This window comes from Schistocerca serialis, chromosome 1 (assembly GCF_023864345.2).
Source record: "Schistocerca serialis cubense isolate TAMUIC-IGC-003099 chromosome 1, iqSchSeri2.2, whole genome shotgun sequence".
In the NCBI taxonomy this organism is placed as follows: Eukaryota; Metazoa; Arthropoda; class Insecta; order Orthoptera; family Acrididae; genus Schistocerca; species Schistocerca serialis.
In genome coordinates, this window is record NC_064638.1 from 1056999834 (window position 1) to 1057020702 (window position 20869).

At 42.0% G+C, this 20869-nt stretch overlaps 1 protein-coding gene across 2 annotated transcripts in view; it reads left to right on the forward strand.

The window, feature by feature from the left end:
- The window catches only part of LOC126458917 (calcitonin gene-related peptide type 1 receptor-like), a 260388-nt gene that overhangs the window by 125466 nt on the left and 114053 nt on the right, over window positions 1–20869 (forward strand). The window contains exon 2 of one of the 2 annotated variants that reach the window (XM_050095825.1): window positions 16191–16403. The exons of the other annotated variant lie outside the window; for it this stretch is intronic. Coding sequence (XP_049951782.1) covers window positions 16191–16403 — 213 coding nt within the window. The remainder of the gene's footprint in view (window positions 1–16190; window positions 16404–20869) is intronic. 2 annotated transcript variants of the gene reach the window in all.

A 20869-nucleotide genomic window follows, 5' to 3' on the forward strand; every position in this document is an offset into this window, starting at 1 on the left:
GATGATATCTTTGTTTCGCCTCGTCAGGTCCTGTAGCATAGTGTAATGGGTTGTGTGGTGACCAGGGGATGTGTCACGAGCCGCAGACAATGCAGAATCCAGCTCCAAAAAAAGAGCTAGAGAATCTTTTCGTGAGCAAAGCTGAATATACAAGGATTCTCACGCAATTTAATAATTATTATAGCAAAAAAGAACTAGAGAATCTTTTCGCTGACTATTATACAAAGTATTATCTAGCTTCATACATCAATCAAGCAGAAACAGCTCTGAATAAAATATGTGATAAACAAACGACCGAATTCACATTCATAACAGGAAGTGAAGAGTTAATGTATACTTTTAAGTACCAATTTGAATTGAAAAAAGTTATTGTCGTTTCAGAGAATACAAACAGAGATTTGAAATTTGAAGACTTTGATATCACAGTAGCCGCAGATGATAAGCTATATGAAATAAATGATAGTAATCAGTCAACAGTAGTGAATAAACCAAATTTTCTAACTGTAATACCGAAAAATTCTGTTAAAACTGTGCCTGTAAATGCGGAATTAATTTTATTTGGTGAAATAAATGAGTGAAAAAAAGTAGTATATGGTGTTTAAAATGTAACGGATTCACAGCTACAATGCACCCGCAAATATTTACTACAAAAAATGCGCTAACAACAGCCGGAGGCAATTGTGCGGCCTGTAACAAAAAAAAGCACTTTTGTAAAAAAAAAAAAAAGGTGAACACTCGTTAAGAAATTGTCAGTGAACTGAACAAATCGGTGAGGAAAAATTTCCCAACAAAACCAGTCATGGCCTTTTGCATAGACGACTTGTGGCAAGCAGACTTGGTTGAAATGGATCCTGGCAACCTAAAAAACATATCAAAAATTAATAAAATATGCGATATTTGTTGACAATTATCGACGTTTTTTTCAAAATTTGCGTGAGCAGTTCCTAAAAACAAAACAGGAGAAAATGTGGCTAATACTTTCATGCATATATTGCGTGAAAGAAAACCAAAAAAGCTGCAAACAGATAGAGGCAAAGAATTCTATAACAAAATCTTCAAAGATTTGATGAAGCCAGGAAATATCAATCACTACTCCACTTTTTCTGAAATGAAGGCATCAATTGTCGGTCGATTTAATAGAACACTCAAGGGAAATGTGGAAAAAGTTTACACTTCAAGGTAATTTCAAATGGGTCGATTTGTTGCTAAAGTTGATACAAGATTACAACACCGTGCATAGAACAATAGGCATGAAACCTTGAGCTCAGTGCTGAATCACCCAAGTACGTGTTTGGTGATAAGGTGCGAATTAGCAAATTAAAAGAGTTGTTCGAAAAGGGGTACACAGCAAATTGGTCCACTGAAATTCCTGGTAACATTGATGTTAGCAATACAAAGCCGCCCACTTATAAACTGAAGGATACGAATGCTGAAGTAATAGCGAGCAGTTTCTATGAGCAAGAACTACAAAAGACAAAATTTCCCGATGTTTATCTCGTAGAAAGCGTTAAAAAAAGGTAATAAAGTGTTTGTAAAAATGGCTTGGTGTTGACAATTCTCACAATAGTGACATGAATGAAAGCAATGTTATACTATAATTTTAATGGAATTTTTTCCATTAAAATTTATATAAATGTTTTGATTTTTTCCTCTGTATTTATCTGCATTCGGTTTTCGTGTCATATCAATGGTGATAGAGCCAAATTCGTCGTTCCACGCTTTACTACAAATTTCTCTAAAATCGTTCCATTTCAAATCGCCACCCAGTGATTCGTCGTATATGTGTTTTAAATTTGTGTCGTCTTGCCTAAAAATGTTCAAAAAATTGAGATGGTAGTGCACCAATTACTTCGGTATTTTTGAATACATTTGTGCTAGATAAAAACAATCATTATTTTTATGCCGCCCTCTAGTGGAATATTCTCTCACTATATCTTGGTTTTAAAGATTAAAATAATTAAAAAAACGATGGAATTGTGTATACATTCATCTAACGATATAATGTTATCGGTGTTGTTGATAAATGTTGTAATTTTTTCTTCCATTTTTTCACATTTTTTATGAATTCTTGATATCTCGCTTTATCTAAACTTTTTGAATAAATATATAGATGATAGCATGTGCAGTGATAGTCTTGCAAAACGACTTGACAGTACGCTAGTACTTTTGCAAGTGTCCGAAAAACACCAAATTTGCCACACATTAGCGATTATATCCCTGCTAATTCGTCCTTTTTTTCTACTATTTTTGCGTATTTATTTTCTCGTTTTTGCGACGTAAAGCACAATTTTTCTTACTGGTGACACTTTGAAGTGTTTATTTAACGCATTTTACGTACTTGCTCCCAGTTTATTAAATAAATAGTAGACAGAGTAAGAAGGGAGAAAAAAAGCGATCGGAGAACAAAGGTACTGTAAAGCAAATACAGTTGGTCATGTAACAGTCAACCCATATAACATCATTAAGGGAAGTGGAAAGTGACACAAATGAAAGAGTTGGTGGGGACATGTTTACTAATATTTTACGCTTCTTAATCAAATGGTGAAGAAAATAAATTGGAGGCAAAGAAGATTAATGTGTACTTTGATTAGCTACACTATTGTGTTTTTTATTTGATTTGTGCAGAAAACGTATTTACGCTGAAAGCAGAAATTGGTATTAGGTGCTGTGGAAAATTAAAAATAGTTGGTATAGCATCTACCTTCAGCCACACACGTCCAAATTTTTCTCTGTCTAAACATTCCTCTTCAAAGTGTTTTGAACATACTTTGGAATATTTTGTGGGGACAAAATTACTCCTCTTTATTTTCTGGAGCCACATCTTCACATCTTTACTCGTTGTTCATCCTTCGGGAAACTAAAATATAGATCACAAATAATCATTGTCCATGTCCTAGACACACTTAACATGGTCTCCTACTGTAACTTTATAGTAAACAAAAAGGTTTGGACACACATATTATACAAAGACAATTACAGACTTCCACTCTATTGAATTTATCTGTCTCCCGTCTTTAAAATCTATATACATAATCGACAAATCACTGTTAAATGCATGGAGGATAGTATTTGCTGAAACAACCAGTCCCTTTCCTGTTCGACTAGCAAATTTACGAAAGGAAGCGATTGTTTGTAAGCTTTTGTACATGCCGTAATATCTGTTATATAGTCATAAAATCGTAGAAAAATAGGTCTACAGAATCAAGCCTTAATTATAATGCGTCTCGAAATTTTTAAACGTAGTACCCCAGATCACGTAAGAAACAGATTGACCGTCCTTACGGCAGAACAGGCAACAGTAAAAATAGTTTTCCCGTCGGTCAACAGATGTCGCAGGCGACGCTACAATGTTAACTGACCTGTCCATGTCGCGGAATTGGCAACGCTGTTTCTTTGGTGACTTGAATGACGCTCATTTGCGTTCGGCTAGAGCGCTGCGCGCGAATTGCATTCGTCACACTGCTGACTGCAGCTCATGATCGGCTGTGGTTTTTCCCGAGTTTTCAATCCAAGAATGTAGATTAGTTCCTGTAATTCTACAAACCAAGTTTATTTCTCACAATCATATGCGAAATGAAATAAATGAAAAGTAACACACAAACATTTCTCGCGAGTTACTGTTTAAATGCAGACTGTATTGCAGTCGCATAGGTTTTACACTCGCCTTCCATGCCGTCTGTTTCCTCTTTGCTATACAGCTCTTCTGATACGGATTATGATGGTAAAATAGATCTCCACGTGCAGGTTAACACTAGAAAGTTTTCAAAATCCGCACTCGGTTATGATGCGAATTAAGGCTGGTCATATTTCAGTGACAGTCACTTCAAATTTAAATTCTTTTACGTTGCATGTAATTTATCGTAAATGATATAAGAGTGGCACAAAACGATGAATTTTAGATTGTTGTTGAAAGGGGGCTGCAAACGCGGTAATATACAAGTGAAAGCGTGTTTTTCGAGCATATTTCGGCGGTGTCAACCTTGAAGAGCCACAGACGGCAAACCATAATTATGTTAAAAATTTACTTTGTGCAGTTTAAAGGTAACCCGCAAATATTCGCAACAGACGTACGCTTTTATCTGCAACACAGTTATTACTGGGGATATCCGCACTCGCGCAGACCTGTTACTATAAGTAGTGTTGTTTTCGAGTGAAAGCTGTGTGAGGATTATTAGCGCACAGATAAAAACAAATTAAAATAGGCAGCATCTATAGTTTGCATGCTATGCTCGTTCTCTTCTATTCTCCTCCCTTCATTCCAGTATAAACGCTTGTTCACAAGTATAAATGAATGGCAGTGAACATTGGCGAATTATCTATGAATACTCGTTTGCAGCAGTGTAAACGAGGTTCTACACTCGTTCACTTCGTTCGCTCTATTATATACCAGGATTTAGAGGGACCGATGACCTAGCAGTTAAATGACGGCTATTATTCATTTATTTCACTGTTGCGATTTCAGCTCTAGAGCCATTTTCAAGTACCAAGGGAAAGGTCTTGTAAGGTAATGCTTCTTAAATTGTTTACTAAATGTTACCACACAATGCTTTGCGTTTTGTTATCCATATCTTATATTGGTTTCAGTTTTCACATTGCACACAAAAATGTTTCTACAGCCAAAATTACGATAGTGAAGTGAATAAACAGTTTAAAAAAGTCCAAATCGCAGCAAAGATTTCAATTAAAAATTGTATAATATGATTATTGTACAGGAAGGGCTGCCACGTTATATCAGAATATAAGATCGACAAAATTTAGATAGGATCAAATGCTTAGTGCTCTTTATTAATTCTTACTCTTAACTAATTTATTGATTTACATGAATTTAAAATCCACTCCCGTAACCTTTCTTTATCTTTGACGGGAAATTTGAACATTTTAAACTCAGGATTTGTCCATCTACTCCTTCCTTCCACAGTTGATATACTCGCAGGCCCTCGGCATGACGACTCGATCCACTACCACCGGTACGTCAGAAACAGCTGTACTTCACGGACACCAAATGGTGGAAAGCTGCACGCGTTCGGCCGATGTTGCCACATATTTCAAAGAACGGAGTGCCATCTAGTGGTTGATTCCACAAGTAAGGGTGTGACGCTGTTGCCGCCTGGTGGCCGTTCCCTGACAAGGGTTACCTGCTAGACCAAGCGATCGAGCAATCTGTTTCTTACGTTATCTGGGATAGTACCCATGAAAAGTTACTATCCCTCCTTTCACATATTTTTCTTTGCATCCGTAGTAACAACAGTAATTCACCATCGCTATTACACTATCAACAAACGGTGAAAACACAACAGAAACTCTTGATATTATAAACTTCAAACTCTGTGGAAAGCACACACGCACAGCGAAGTCCCGAAAACACGTGACAATCCTGGTTCAATGTTGACAACATGCGCTGAACGCAATGCTCATTCCAGAGATATTTACTCTATGCTTTAATCAGGGAGGTTTGCTATTGTGAATAGTCAAAGAGTATATTTGAAGTAGGGAACATTGTCGCTGGACGCGGACGGGCACATTGCAGTTGAGTCTGGCGAGAGCTCTTGTGCAGCAGAGTCTGACAGTAGCGCTCAGGCGTAGTGGTTGCTAGCAGCATGTAGTGCATGCAGCACATTAGTAAGGTACCAGACTGGTGTGTTATGGTCAGACATAATTACTGCGTTAACGAAGTAAGACCAGACCAACTTTAATATTTAGAAGTGTATCAAGGCTAGCCAGCGTAGTAGTTTCATTTTGTGAATAATTGCCAACTTAACATTAACGCTGTGTTACAAGGGCTTAAAAATGAACAGTTACCAAGTAGGGTCCTACGCTGTCATTATTACAAGGGTCACTCCAAAAGAAATGCACACTATTTTTTTTTTAATTCATCTTTTATTCTACATGTTTGAAAGTTTTACAGTGTGTAGATACATCCTTTAGGAACAATATTTTCATTTCTCCACATAATCTCCATCCATCTCAACCGCCTTACGCCATCTTGGAACCATCGCGTATATACCCGCACGTTAAAATTCTGGACCAACCTATTGGAGCCACTTATGGGAGCCTTTATATTTTATGAAGTAACAGCTTTTTCATGAAATGAGAAAACATTTTATTTTCCAAGCACAGATCAAAAACTAACAAGAATAAACAACTTGTAACCAAGCCGACTACGGCAAAGATAAATATCTATCAGCTGCAGCTTTCACCCGCTGTTTTTGGCGCAGTGGATAAATGAGGTCGCCACATCAGCCCCCCTCCTTTTGAAACCGGGTGCACCAGGTATGTGGGGAAACTTGCACTTGATTTTTCTACCAGCTCTCGTGAAAACATCTGGTGGAGGCAATGGCTGCTCCTGTTCTGCACTTGCTGCTTCGTTGTCCTCTTCTGAAACCGAGGGCTCGGCGAGACTATCTGCTGTTTCTTTGGCCTCCACGTTTGAGGGTGATTTTGCAGACCGAGGAAGGAGTGGACCCTCTTCGGTGTAAGCAGGTTTAAGCCGCTCAATTGAGACTGTCTCTTCTTTACCATCCTTATCGATTTTGAAGCTGTGGCTTCCTCTTGTGATTACCCTGTATGGTCCAGAGTAAGGCGAAACAAGCGGCGGGCGCACCGTATCATTCCTAAGCCACACGTGGGACGTTGCTTCCAGGTCTTTATGAACAAACACTCTCCGGTCTCCATGTCTGACAGGGTTAGTGGGTTTGATGTTTCTCATCCTAACTCTGAGTTGTCTCGCGAATTGCGTGCACAGCTCAGGGGCGAACGGCTGTGTAGATGCTGGAACGATAAATTCTCCAGGAACTCTCAATTGCTCGCCATAAACCAATTCTGCGGAAGAGCATTGTAAGTCCTCCTTCACGGCCGTTCTCAATCCGAGTAGGACCAGCGGTAGTGCTTCAGGCCATGAAGTGGAACTACACATTAATGCAGCTTTGAGCGTGCGGTGTAGTCGTTCCACCATTCCATTACTAGATGGATGATAGCTTGTGGTACGTAGGTGGTTGCACCCGCACAGTAGTAAAAGTTCATTGAAAAGTTGGCTTTTAAACTGCCTTCCGCGATCTGTTGTTATGTTTTGCGGAACGCCAAACCTAGAGAACCCTGAATGCAACAGTGCTTTTGCAACCGACTCCGCAGAACTGTCTTGTATTACAACTACTTCTGGCCACCTGGTAAAACGATCAATGATTGTGAGCAAATAGCGTTGTTCTGAAGAGCATGATAGCGGGCCCACAATGTCCAAATGTATATGTGAAAATCTTGCAGATGGCGTCGGGAAGTCAGCAATAGGTGCAAAGACATGTCTGCTGATTTTATTACGCTGGCATGTTAGGCATGCAAGCGCCCATGCACGACAATCTTTTTGTGTTCCAGGCCACACTACTTTGGAGGAAGCTAACTTGGCTGTAGCTCGTACTCCTGGATGTGATAGGTTATGTAGTGCACTATAAATCTCGCGACGATATTGTTCTGGTATGTAAGGTCGCTCCTTTCCTCTTGCTACATCACACCAAATTCCGTCTGGAACATTTGGGACAGACACACGTCTGAGCTGCAGCGCAGTTCTCTGTTCCTCTATTAGACGGCGCAAGAAAGGATCTTCTCGTTGTTTAGACGCTAACTCGGTCCAACGAATTGAATTTAAACTGGCACAATTCCTAGACAGGCAATCTGCTACAAGGTTGTCTTTTCCTGAAATGTGACGCACGTCAGTTGTGAATTGTGCAATGTACTCGACTTGCCTGCACTGACGTGATGAAATGAGCTCTGTGTCTCGTTGTAATATAGCTACTAACGGCTTGTGATCGGTAAAAATTGCAAAGTGCCTCTCTTCGTCAGACGTGCGAAAATGCTCTATGGCTAAGTAGATAGCAAGCAACTCACGGTCAATAGCACTCCATTTTTGCTGCTGTCGAGTCAGGTTTTAGAGAAAAATGCGAGCGGCTGCCATCTGCCATCAACTTCTTGCTGTAGCGCTGCACCCACTGCTGTTTGGCTCGCATCAACCATGAGCGCTAAAGGAGCGCTCAATCTTGGATGTCCCAGTAGTGTTGCCCGAGAAAGACATTTCTTTAAGTTATGGAAAGCTGCTTCAGCATCTGGACTCCACGGAATTTTACGATTTCCTGTTGTATTTTTACCTGCAAGTAACGTTGTGAGTGGCTCTTGGGCGGCAGCTAATTTAGGTAAGTGACGTCTGTAATAGTTGAGCATGCCCAAAAATCTGCGAAGTCCTTTGTAAGTTGTAGGAAGGGGCATCTGTTTTACTGCTTCAACCCGCTCAGGCAAAGGTGACAGGCCTGCTGCTGAAACCAAATATCCCAGGAACTTAACCTCGAGTTTTCCAAACGTGCACTTTGTTTCGTTAACAATTATGCCATACTCTGTCAGACGGCGGGAAAGCTGCCGCAGATGTTCGACATGCTGATATACAGAACCAGAGAATACTAAAATGTCGTCCATATAACAAAATACGAATGGTAATTCTTGAAGCACCTCATGAATCTTTGCCATGTTTGGGCAGCGTTTCTGAGGCCAAATGGCATAAAATTGTACTCAAACAAACCGAATGGTGTGATAACTGCTGTTTTTTTAATGTCAGATGGAGCCATGGGAATCTGGGAAAATGCTTTGGCGCAATCAATCACACTAAATATTTTGGCATTGCTAATCGTACTGTTAAAATCAGTCACATTGGGTACTGGGTAGCGGTCGGGAATTGTGCGGCCATTGATCGCCCTTAGTCTCCACATACTCTCCATGAATTGTCTTTTTTACGGACCAGGTGAATTGGAGATGCCCATGAACTATCAGACCTACTTACAATACCTGTTTTTAGAAGTCTGTCGAACTCAGCTCGCGCCGCGAGCAGCTTCTCTGGAGGCAGACGCCGCGGGCGGAAGGCAACGGGTTGACGTTGTGTCGCGCTGATGTGGTGTTAAGTATTGTGTCTGCCTTTTTTGCTAAGACTTGCAATGGTAAGTCTGTTTCTGCTGCAATGACGGCACGGATGTTGGCAGGAAGTTTACGAAGCCATATTAGACGTAAAGACTCTTCAGGTACGAGTTCCGGGCCGGCTAATGTACGTAAGGCTTTGAGTACTTGTGACGGAGTCTTGTCGCCCAAATCTTCGTATGCGAAAATTTTTTGTAGTCGCAAATCTGGTGACAACGTATAATGCTGTATGAGAGCTCCTTTAGCACAAAGTAATTTTGTTGCGACAAGGTTTCTTCTACTTGCTCTATCACTTCTAAATTTAAATGTGAAACCACTATATTAAATTTGTCAATGTTGTTAGACACCCCACGCTGCCGAAATATGCATTCAGCCTGCGTGAACCAAAGCTGGGGACGCGTCGACCAGAACGCGGAAAGCTTAACATTTCCATGTCGCGCGTAGATACTTCCATCTTTTGCGTTAACATCTGTCGTTCCGTTTTGTGGCGAATCAAAGGGAGTGGACCGCGATCCTTGGTCGAACAGACTGTAGTCTTCATTCTTGATTCCACTGCCCCATGCTTTTGTCTCTGAATTAATTATTCTCGTCGGTATATATATTTTCTTTATGCTTCTGCTACGATTTTTCGGGGTCACCACTATGGGAGCCTTTATATTTTATGAAGTAACAGCTTTTTCATGAGATGAGAAAACATTTTATTTTCCAAGCACAGATCAAAAACTAACAAGAATAAACAACTCGTAACCAAGCCGACTACGGCAAAGATAAATATCTATCAGCTGCAGCTTTCACCCGCTGTTTTTGGCGCTGTGGATAAATGACGTCACCACACACTGTTTGGCAGCGTGCGCAAGGGAGTCATTATCTTCAAACCTTCTTCCACGAAGAGAGTCTTTCAGTTTACCAAAGAGATGATAATCACATGGAGCCAGGTCAGGACTGTAAGGCGGGTGTCTCAGTGTTGTCCATCCGAGTTTTGTGATCGCTCCCATGGTTTTTTGACTGACATTTGGCCGTGCATTGTCGTGCAACAGCAAAACATCCTGCTTTTGCCGATGTGGTCGAACACGACTCAGTCGAGCTTGAAGTTTCTTCAGTGTCGTTACATATGCATCAGAATTTATGGCGGTTCCACTTGGCATGATGTCCACAAGCAAGAGTCCTTCGGAATCGAAAAACACCGTAGCCATAACTTTTCCAGCAGAAGGTGTGGTTTTGAATTTTTTTTCTTGGGTGAATTTGCATGATGCCACTCCGTTGATTGCCTCTTCGTCTCTGGTGAAAAATGATGGAGCCATGTTTCATCACCTGTCACAATTCTTCCAAGAAATTCATCTTCACCATTCTTGTACTGTTCCAAATGTTCGCTGCATGTCGTTTTTCTTGTTTCTTTGTGAGCCACTGTAAACATCCTGGGAACCCAGCTTGCACAAACATTTTTTAACGCCAACACTTTCAGTATTCTGCAAACACTTCCTTCCCCTATCCCAACGTAGCGTGACAATTCGTTCACTGTGATGCGTCTGTCAGCAGTCACCAATTCGTTAACTCTCTACACATTTTCTGGAGTGTGTGCAGTACGAGGCCTGCCGCTGCGAGGACAGTCCTCGATATTTCCATGTCCGCTTTCATCACGTAACCTGTTTGCCCACCGACTAACTGTACTGCGATCGACAACAGCATCTCCATAGACCTTTTTCAATCTCTTGTGGATGTTTCCCACTGTCTTGTTTTCACAGCACGGGAATTATACGACAGCACGTTGATTCTGACGAACGTCAAGTGTAACAGCCACCTTGAAGACATGCTGTGACAACGCCACTCACGGGAATAGGTTGAACTAAGTTTGAAAACAAGCGGGAAGGATGTATCTACACACTGTAAAACTTTCACTCATCCAGAATGAAAACTGTATTTTTACAAAAAATAGTGTGCATTTCTTTTGTAATGACCCTCGTAATTAGTTCTGAGTGTCACTGTTGATGATAAAAAAGACTAAAATCGCTGAGCTAATTTAATTTGTTTAAAAAAGTGAAAGTTATCAAAACTTAGAAAATAATTGAGAGTGATAGTTAAAGATAAGGGACCTTGTTGCTCAGCGAAATCTTCGTTGAAAAAAACAATATTAATATTCAGTGATTATGAAAAAGTAATTTCAGTGAGTTTTCAAAGATTATTGAAGATCAGAATGTTTAATTTCTTTGTGTGATCAATAATTTCCGCTCTCATTTCCAAAATATGTAACAGTATTACGCAAAAGTTAATCAGTAATTATTTAATGAAAGTTATGCGTTAATAAGAGATATTTTGCTTAAAAGAAAATATTTTTAAGAACAATTGCAAAATTAGTAATATTAACAGTAGGCATTTTGGTAGGCTGCGCGAACCAATTTATTGCGCAAACTGAGTGCCAAACAATCAGCAGTCAAATGCGTATGCTTAGCACAATTTGCTTTACTGTCTTCTCGATTAGATTTGCTTTTGTTGCTCGAGTCAGTGTTATGTCGTCCGTTCCCACCTGTCTTTCACTAATTATTACATAAATTTTTCTTCAAATTGATTAACAACTATACAGTATTGTTCGCTCACATCATGAGCTGGCGACCGTTTTCTATAACCATTGCAATCTACACTAAAAAATATTTAACTTCATTATATGAAATTTCACTAGGAACTTTGCAATTTTTAGCAGTAGTCAAAATTCTTTCGATCATTATTGCATTGAAGTAGTCGCACAATAAAGACATGGTTGCAACTGAGTCTACGTTTTGATTGGATTTAATTTGTTCTTCGGAACCGATGCTTTTTCACAGAGAATAGGGACTTTAGGAACAGGTGTCATCAATTATTTCAGTTATCCGAAAATGTAGGTCCGTTATGAGTCGACCTTTTTAGAACTCAGAAAGATGGTGATAATCATTTCCACGTCCTCTGGGACTGCTGTGTTGCAATATCCACTTAAAAAGTTCCAGTTGCCTAGAGGGATGACATTTTTCTATAAATCTTGCCTAGGTTATTCAATGCACAACGCCCGTTCATAAATAAACCGCATTTTTATTAACAATTTCAATAACTTCACTAAAAAATTCCGGGCTGACAGGACTTGATTGTCATGTAAAACTTTCCCCTAACGTTTCATCTCCGGTTGCGGGAGACATTCTCGAATATTAAGGGGCTTCACCTCTGGGGATGTCACCCACAATCGGAAACGAAACGTTACGGGATAGTTTTACGTATTCACCACGGCCTGTCAGCCCAAAATTTTACATGGATATCAGCCGTGAAAGCCTACATTGTATTATCAATTTTATTAACTGTTGGACTTCTTCTTTGACGAAATAACCCAACAAACATACTGCACTCACACCATTCTTCATCTGTAGAACTGATTGTTTTCTGTAATGAAAACTAGCTCACAGAGGACTGAAAGTCTGTTCAACATATTTCACAGACATTTAAGTACTGTTGTATCCATGTGATAGCACTGGTCAATGAGCTTGTGGAGTAACACTGGCCATTTCTATCCTTGTGGTTTAGGTCGTTATCAGAAACAACTTACGATCTTGGCTCATACGTATTGACTGCAATCTGAACAATTGCTGTATATGAATGTTTCAGAGCAAGTTCACAATCCGTATTTATTTTACACATCAGAATTCGAGTATAGGTCTGTAATTATATCATTTGATATCACCATACACCTAGAGTTCATTCTGTCACACAGATCCATATTAGAGTATCCATTTGTCAATTATTAGCGTACGGGGCCGGTTTATCTAGGAGATTTATGATGACTGCGAACTGAGCACAGCTGAAAGTCGCCTTATAGAATCTAAAAGGCTTCTTACTTACTACAATAATATAAATTTCATAAAAATATGAAGAATAAAAAGTTCATATTAATTTAGATTTTCAGTAGCTTATAAATACATTCTGTGTAACTGAAATGTTAGTATTTTTCTGCCCATGACTGCAAGTTGCCTGCAGAATTATATACTTATGTTAATGTTAAATATTTTCTCCTGTCATGGCGGCCGGTGGGATCGAGAGGTTCTAGGCGCTTCAGTCTGGAACCGCGCGACCGCCTCGGGCATGGATGTGTGTGATGTCCTTAGGTTAGTTAGGTTTAAGCTGTTCTAAGTTCTAGGGGAGTGATGACCTCAGATGATAAGTCCCATAGTGCTCAGAGCCATCTCCTGTCATTGCTCAGGGGCTGTAAGTATCGCCCAGGTTCATCGACGTACAATACCCATTCGTAAAGAAGTCATATTTCTTCTGATAATTTTATTAATTGTTACGACTTCCTCTTCAATGGAACAACTCTAAAATACCTCCAAGCTTGGATAGTTCACTGACATAAATAACACACTGAATCGTAAATCAACACATCCTACTCGCTACTAGAAATGACAATATTTTGAAGTGTTCTATTTGAGTAAATATGTATTTTCATTCAGGTAGATTTAATAAAATTAACTTAAAAATAAGTATATTGTTTTGAATAATGTGGTTCTAGTGCAACAGTTTTCCGAGATATTTATTCAAATAAATTGTCTGAACCATATGAAAAACTGATAATGGATAACTATATGTTGAATAATACAAAATCTTAAATGCGAAATACTGAACAAATACGTTTATGCAAGAAAGTGGTAATAATAAGTACATTCAAAAACTTACTGGCAGATAGTAAATGTGTAATGGATAGTCACTCGAACTTGAGACCCTTGCCTAGAGGCAGGAGATGAGGTTCTGTCAGAAGTACAGCTGTGAGGAGTGCTTGGGTATGTCAGTCGGAAGAGAACTTGCCCGTGGAAGAAAGAGGTCCCGAGCTCGAGTCACGGTTCTAGCATGCAGTTTTAATGTTCCAGGAAGTTCCATATCAGCACACTCTCCACTGCAGAATGAGAAATTCATTCTGGAAGTATTAGTTTTTACAGAAAATGATTTCTGTGTTGAAAAAAAAGTGTATATAAAAGTTATTCTCTATGCAATATGAAAGCTTTGTTCACACGACAATTATCATTAAATTATTCAAAGCAAATCATCATTTTGATGCAACATTGAATTAAGTAATAAGATGTACGTGTGAAAATATGCAAACAGATGTGCCACGGAATACTGTGTTTTTGCGATGTACCAAGCACCTGTGAGCTTTAGACAGGATGGACTATTTTAATTCATAATGAGGAATAAATCAGTGCCAACATGAGATACAGCAAAATATATTAGATAGAAGTTGTAGGTGGCGAAGAGCGTCACGCATTGTTACTAATGGCCGTGACCTTGAACGTGACTTTCAAGTTGATTTGGAGGTTAATGTGACATTTTAAAATGGAAATCCTAATATTTGATTCAAGTTTAGAACAGAGCGGCAAATTTTACGTATAAACGTTCTTCGAGCTAGGGCAAGGTTCAATATGTCAAGTAAGCAAATATGTTTTTAGTTCTATTAGGGATTAACTCGGAATAGAGGAGGTACACAGCAAAATACCATTTTAGATGCAGATTGGAAGGGCCATGAGGCATCACGTATCATTACCAGAAACCATGAAAACATTATGAATTACCTCGAAGAAAACGGTCTATTGACACACATTCAACATGGGTTTAGAAAACATCGTTCCTGTGAAACACAACTAGCTCTTTATTCATCTGAAGTGCTGAGTGCTATTGACAAGGGATTTCAGATCGATTCCGTATTTCTGGATTTCCGGAAGGCTTTTGACACTGTACCACACAACGTTCGAACACAATATGTGTTCCAAAATCCTGCTGCATATCGACGTTAACGATATGGGTCTGTAATTTAGTGGATTACTCCTACTACCTTTCTTGAATATTGGTGTGACTTGCGCAACTTTCCAGACCTTGGGTACGGATCTTATATGGGCACGTGCGTTTGCACAAGGTATGTTATGTTTTTAAGTACCGTATTTTACTTATGACAAACCTTTTATAACGTGCTGATTTTACGCAGGTGGCAACTGGGGGTGGAGTCCAACGTAAAATGAGCGTGTTTCACAACAAAAAGATTTTCAAGATCTAAGGTTGACAGCAAAGTTTGTCGAAACCTGTTGTCTTAAATATTTATGCGATCTAGGCTGTTGAATGTTTTGACAAGTAAAACAGATCGCCCCTCCAGTATTCCGAAAATGAGAAAATTTAGTCGTTCTAGTGTAACGACGTAAGTTTTTTATAACCGATTTTCGTTTAATATATGACCATGTGCAGACTTCGTCACCTACGTCAGTTACAACCCACTTCAAAATGATTTATATTCTTTTTAAATTGTCAGAGAATGGTTCTTGAACGAAACTGTAAAACATCAGTTGAGTCGTATGCAAAGAATTACATCACTTGGGCCAATTGGTTTTTGTAACTTTTTCGATTTAAATTTCGTTTGTTTCTCCTCAGAAATTATATTGACACACGTTATCTTGATCTAATCGATATCAGAATCACACATTAAATAAACTTTTGAGATTCAAAGTTTCGGTGAACGCTGTCAGAATCACTAATCTTGTCAAATATATTATTAATCCGTTCACATAATTCTTCATAAATAAATCCTCAGAACACGTGTTTCAACTTCAGTAGCATACACTATTTTATTGGCTTCCTACACATACAGATGTGAACTTGACCGTTGGCAAAATAGGACTGACTTTTAATAAGATTAAGCTCTATATGACGTCATTGTTGTACAAAAAGAGTACAAAAAATTCATTTTTAATTTTTTAGAAGCACGACGCAACAACTCGGTTCCAGGATCTTCTGTTGCTCCTTGGCTGTCGACCCGCGACGTATAGCGGCCATCAATTTCCTCTCTGGTCGCGGCAACGAAGATGCTGTCACCGTTCGTTGCGCCGCCCTCCCCGTACATGAAACACATAAAAAAAATACAAAACTTTTAGATAATTCACATCTATTACAAATAATAAGAAAAATACATAAACAAAACTAAATTAAACTTATAGTCACCTGCAAACTGGGCTGACATTGGTGGATGGGTGACGCTTAATTTCGTCCCACTGCATCGTATGCTTTTAAACAAATAACAGTGGTAGAGTAACAAGCGTAAGTGAAAAACGTAATGGTGCTCAAAAATTTAGGTGCACGACCCAAATCTGATTTATTGGATCGAGTTCGTCATTAAAGCGGTGAATCATTTTCTTCATTAGACAGGTACCTTGGTATGAGTAGCCACACAACGTTGCTGACGTTCCACTCTTCGGCAGGTGCTGTGCTGGCCGTCGTCGCAGCAGGAGGCGGCGCTCTGCGTGTACCGAGAGTACGCCCCCACGACTCCGGAGCTGTTCGGTCGCTTCGCAGGCAACGGCTGCTACGACTACGGCCCTGACTCCCGCTTCAACGTCAAACTGCGTGCACTGGCCTACCAAGATCCCAATGATGGCATCATATACCCTTGCTTGGCCTACTTCGACCCCGAGGTCAGTACCGCCGTGCAGTGCAATGTGTCATATTCTGTGTGTCCAGCGTGCCAGAAATACACTCCTGGAAATGGAAAAAAGAACACATTGACACCGGTGTGTCAGACCCACCATACTTGCTCCGGACACTGCGAGAGGGCTGTACAAGCAATGATCACACGCACGGCACAGCGGACACACCAGGAACCGCGGTGTTGGCCGTCGAATGGCGCTAGCTGCGCAGCATTTGTGCACCGCCGCCGTCAGTGTCAGCCAGTTTGCCGTGGCATACGGAGCTCCATCGCAGTCTTTAACACTGGTAGCATGCCGCGACAGCGTGGACGTGAACCGTATGTGCAGTTGACGGACTTTGAGCGAGGGCGTATAGTGGGCATGCGGGAGGCCGGGTGGACGTACCGCCGAATTGCTCAACACGTGGGTCGTGAGTTCTCCACAGTACATCGATGTTGTCGCCAGTGGTCGGCGGAAGGTGCACGTGCCCGTCGACCTGGGACCGGACCGCAGCGACGCACGGATGCACGCCAAGACCGTAGGATCCTACGCAGTGCCGTAGGGGACCGCACCGCCACTTCCCAGCAAATTAGGGACACTGTTGCTCCTGGGGTATCGGCGAGGACCATTCGCAACCGTCTCCATGAAGCTGGGCTACGGTCCCGCACTCCGTTAGGCCGTCTTCCGCTCACGCCCCAACATCGTGCAGCCCGCCTCCAGTGGTGTCGCGACAGGCGTGAATGGAGGGACGAATGGAGACGTGTCGTCTTCAGCGATGAGAGTCGCTTCTGCCTTGGTGCCAATGATGGTCGTATGCGTGTTTGGCGCCGTGCAGGTGAGCGCCACAATCAGGACTGCATACGACCGAGGCACACAGGGCCAACACCCGGCATCATGGTGTGGGGAGCGATCTCCTACACTGGCCGTACACCACTGGTGATCGTCGAGGGGACACTGAATAGTGCACGGTACATCCAAACCGTCATCGAACCCATCGTTCTACCATTCCTAGACCGGCAAGGGAACTTGCTGTTCCAACAGGACAATGCACGTCCGCATGTATCCCGTGCCACCCAACGTGCTCTAGAAGGTCTAAGTCAACTACCCTGGCCAGCAAGATCTCCGGATCTGTCCCCCATTGAGCATGTTTGGGACTGGATGAAGCGTCGTCTCACGCGGTCTGCACGTCCAGCACGAACGCTGGTCCAACTGAGGCGCCAGGTGGAAATGGCATGGCAAGCCGTTCCACAGGACTACATCCAGCATCTCTAAGATCGTCTCCATGGGAGAATAGAAGCCTGCATTGCTGCGAAAGGTGGATATACACTGTACTAGTGCCGACATTGTGCATGCTCTGTTGCCTGTGTCTATGTGCCTGTGGTTCTGTCAGTGTGATCATGTGATGTATCTGACCCCAGGAATGTGTGAATAAAGTTTCCCCTTCCTGGGACAATGAATTCACGGTGTTCTTATTTCAATTTCCAGGAGTGTAGATGGCAGGGAAACTATTCGGACGCAAAGAAGGACTTAATGATTTCATTTCCAAAGAAGACAAGTGTAAATAATGACGAACCATCAGTTTAATAAGTCATAATTCTAAAATACTCTCACGGAGCGCTTCAGTCCGGAACCGCGCTGCTGCTACGGTCGCAGGTTCCAATCCTGCCTCGGGCATGGATGTGTGTGATGTCCTTAGGTTAGTTAGGTTTAAATACACTACTGGCCATTTAAATTGCTACACCACGAAGATGACGTGCTACAGACGAGAAATTTAACCGACAGGAAGAAGATGCTGTGATACGCAAATGATTCGCTTTTCAGAGCATTCACACAAGCTTGGCGCCGGTGGCGACACGTACAACGTGCTGACATGAGGAAAGTTTCCAACCGATTTCTCATGCACAAACAGCAGTTGACCGGCGTTGCCTGGTGAAACGTTGTTGTGGTGCCTCGTGTAAGGACGAAAAATGCGTACCATCACGTTCCCGACTTTGATAAAGGTCGGATTGTAGCCTATTGCGATTGCGGTTTATCAGTATCGCGACATTGCTGCTCGTGTTGGTCGAGATCCAATGACTGTTAGTAGAATATGGAATCGGTGGGTTCGGGAGGGTAATACGGAACGCCGTGCTGAATTCCAACAGCCTCGTATTATTAGCAGTCGAGATGACAGGCATCTTATCCACATGACTGTAACGGATCGTGCAGCCACGTCTCGATCCCTGAGTCAACAAATGAGGACGTTTGCAAGACAACAACCATCAGCACGAACAGTTCGACGACGTTTGCAGCAGCATGGACTATCAGCTCGGAGACCATGCCTGCGATTACCCTTGACGCTGCATCACAGACAGGAGCGCATGCGATTGTGTACCAACGACGAACCTGGGCGCACGAATGGCAAAACGTCATTTTTTCGGATGAATCCGGGTTCCGTTTAGAGCATCATGATTGTCACTTCCGTGTTTGACGACATCGCGGTGAACGCACATTGGATGCGTGTATTCATCATCACCCGGTGTGATGGTATGGGGTGCCATTGGTTACACGTCTCGGTCACCTCTTGTTCGCATTGACGGCACTTTGAACAGTGGACGTTACATTTCAGATGTGTTACGACCCGTGGTTCTACCCTTCATTCGATCCCTGCGAAACCTTACATTTCAGCTGGATAATGCACGACCGCATGTTGCAGGTCCAGTACGGGACTTTCTGGATACAGAAAATGTTCGACTGCTGCACTGGCCAGCATATTCTCCACATCTCTCACCCATTGAAAACGTCTGGTCCATGGTGGTTGAGCAACTGGCTCATCACAATACGCCAGTCACTACTCTTGATCGTGTTGAAGCTGCATGGGCAGCTGTACCTGTACACGCCATCCAAGCTCTGTTTGACTCAATGCCCAGGCGTATCGAGGCCGTTACTACGACCAGAGGTGGTTGTTCTGGGTACTGATTTCTCAGGATCTATGCACCCAAATTGCGTGAAAATGTAATCACATGTCAGTTCTAGTATAATATATCTGTCCAAAGAATATCCGTTTATCATCTGCATTTCTTCTTGGTGTAGCAATTTTAATGGCCAGTAGTGTAGTTCTAAGTCTCGGGTGATGACGTCCGATGTTAAGTCCCATACTGCTTAGAGACATTCCAACCATTTTTTTAAGGCAATACTGGCTCTGTGACTTATCTTAGAGGATAGGATGAAGAAAAGCAAAACTTCGTTCATACAAGGGGCTCACAATAAGTAATGTAACACTTTTCATTTCAGAAAGCAGGCTGCTTTTTTTCAGGATTCCTTACACTATATTGTTCCCCACTCTTTTTGCTACAAAACCCTATTTTTCAACGTAATCTCCTTTCAGTGCGACGACATTACTAGGAAGGCCTGCGTGTCCTCATGGTACCGCTCTACTGGACGACGTCGGAGTCAACGTCTTGTTGTATCAACAACCTCCCCATCATCCACGTACTGCTTTCCGCACAGTGTATCCTTCATGGGGCCAGCAGGTGGAAGCCGGAAGGTGCGAGTCCGGGCTTGGGGTTGGATGAGGAAGAACAGTCCAATGAAGTTTTGTGAGGTGCTTTTGGGGTGTGCAGACTCGTTTGAAGACTTGCGTTGTCGTGGAAAGGAGGAATCGGTTTACAATATTGTGGCGACGAAACGCCGAAGTCGTTTCTTCAATTTCCGGAGAGTAGCACAATACACTTCCGAGTAATCGTTGCACCAGGATGGAAGATATCAAAGCGAATAACCTCTTCAGAGACGACCGTCGCCATGACTTTACCGGCCGAGGGTGCCGCTTTGAACTTTTTCTTCGGAGGAGAGGTGGTGTGGCACCGCTCCGTGGAATGCCGTTTTGTTCCCGGTTCGAAGTGGTGAACCCTTGTTTCGTTGCCCGTGACGACGTTCGACTAAAAATTGTCACGATAAGTCTTGTAACGTGCAAGCAACTCCGCACTACTGGTCCTTCGTTGGTTTTTATTGTCTTCTGTTAGGCGGCGAGGAACCCAGCAAGGACACATCTTAGACTACCCTGACTGGTGGACGTGTGTGTCAACACTATCAACAGAGACGTCCGGTTGAGTAGCGAGGTGTCTGATTGTGCTTCTTCGATCACCTCAAATGAGAGTTCGAACACTGGAGCAGTCGCATCAGTGGGTGGCAGGCCGGCTCCCGGGAGATCGAATAGGTTGCGATGATGACAGACACCTCGCCAACGACTCACCATGTTTTTGTTCACTCTGTAGACATCCTGAAAGCGTCTGTGAATGCGATGATGACAGACGCCTCGCCAACGACTCACCGTGTATTTGTTCACTCTGCAGACATCCTGAAAGCGTTTTCCGACAAAAGAAACTCTGTGACATCGCTCTGCTTAGAACGCACCTCCTTTGCAGACGCCATTTTCCACGCTGTACATAAAGCCGCCACCTGTTCGTGAAACTGTAGGGGTTGAATCGGGAATATTC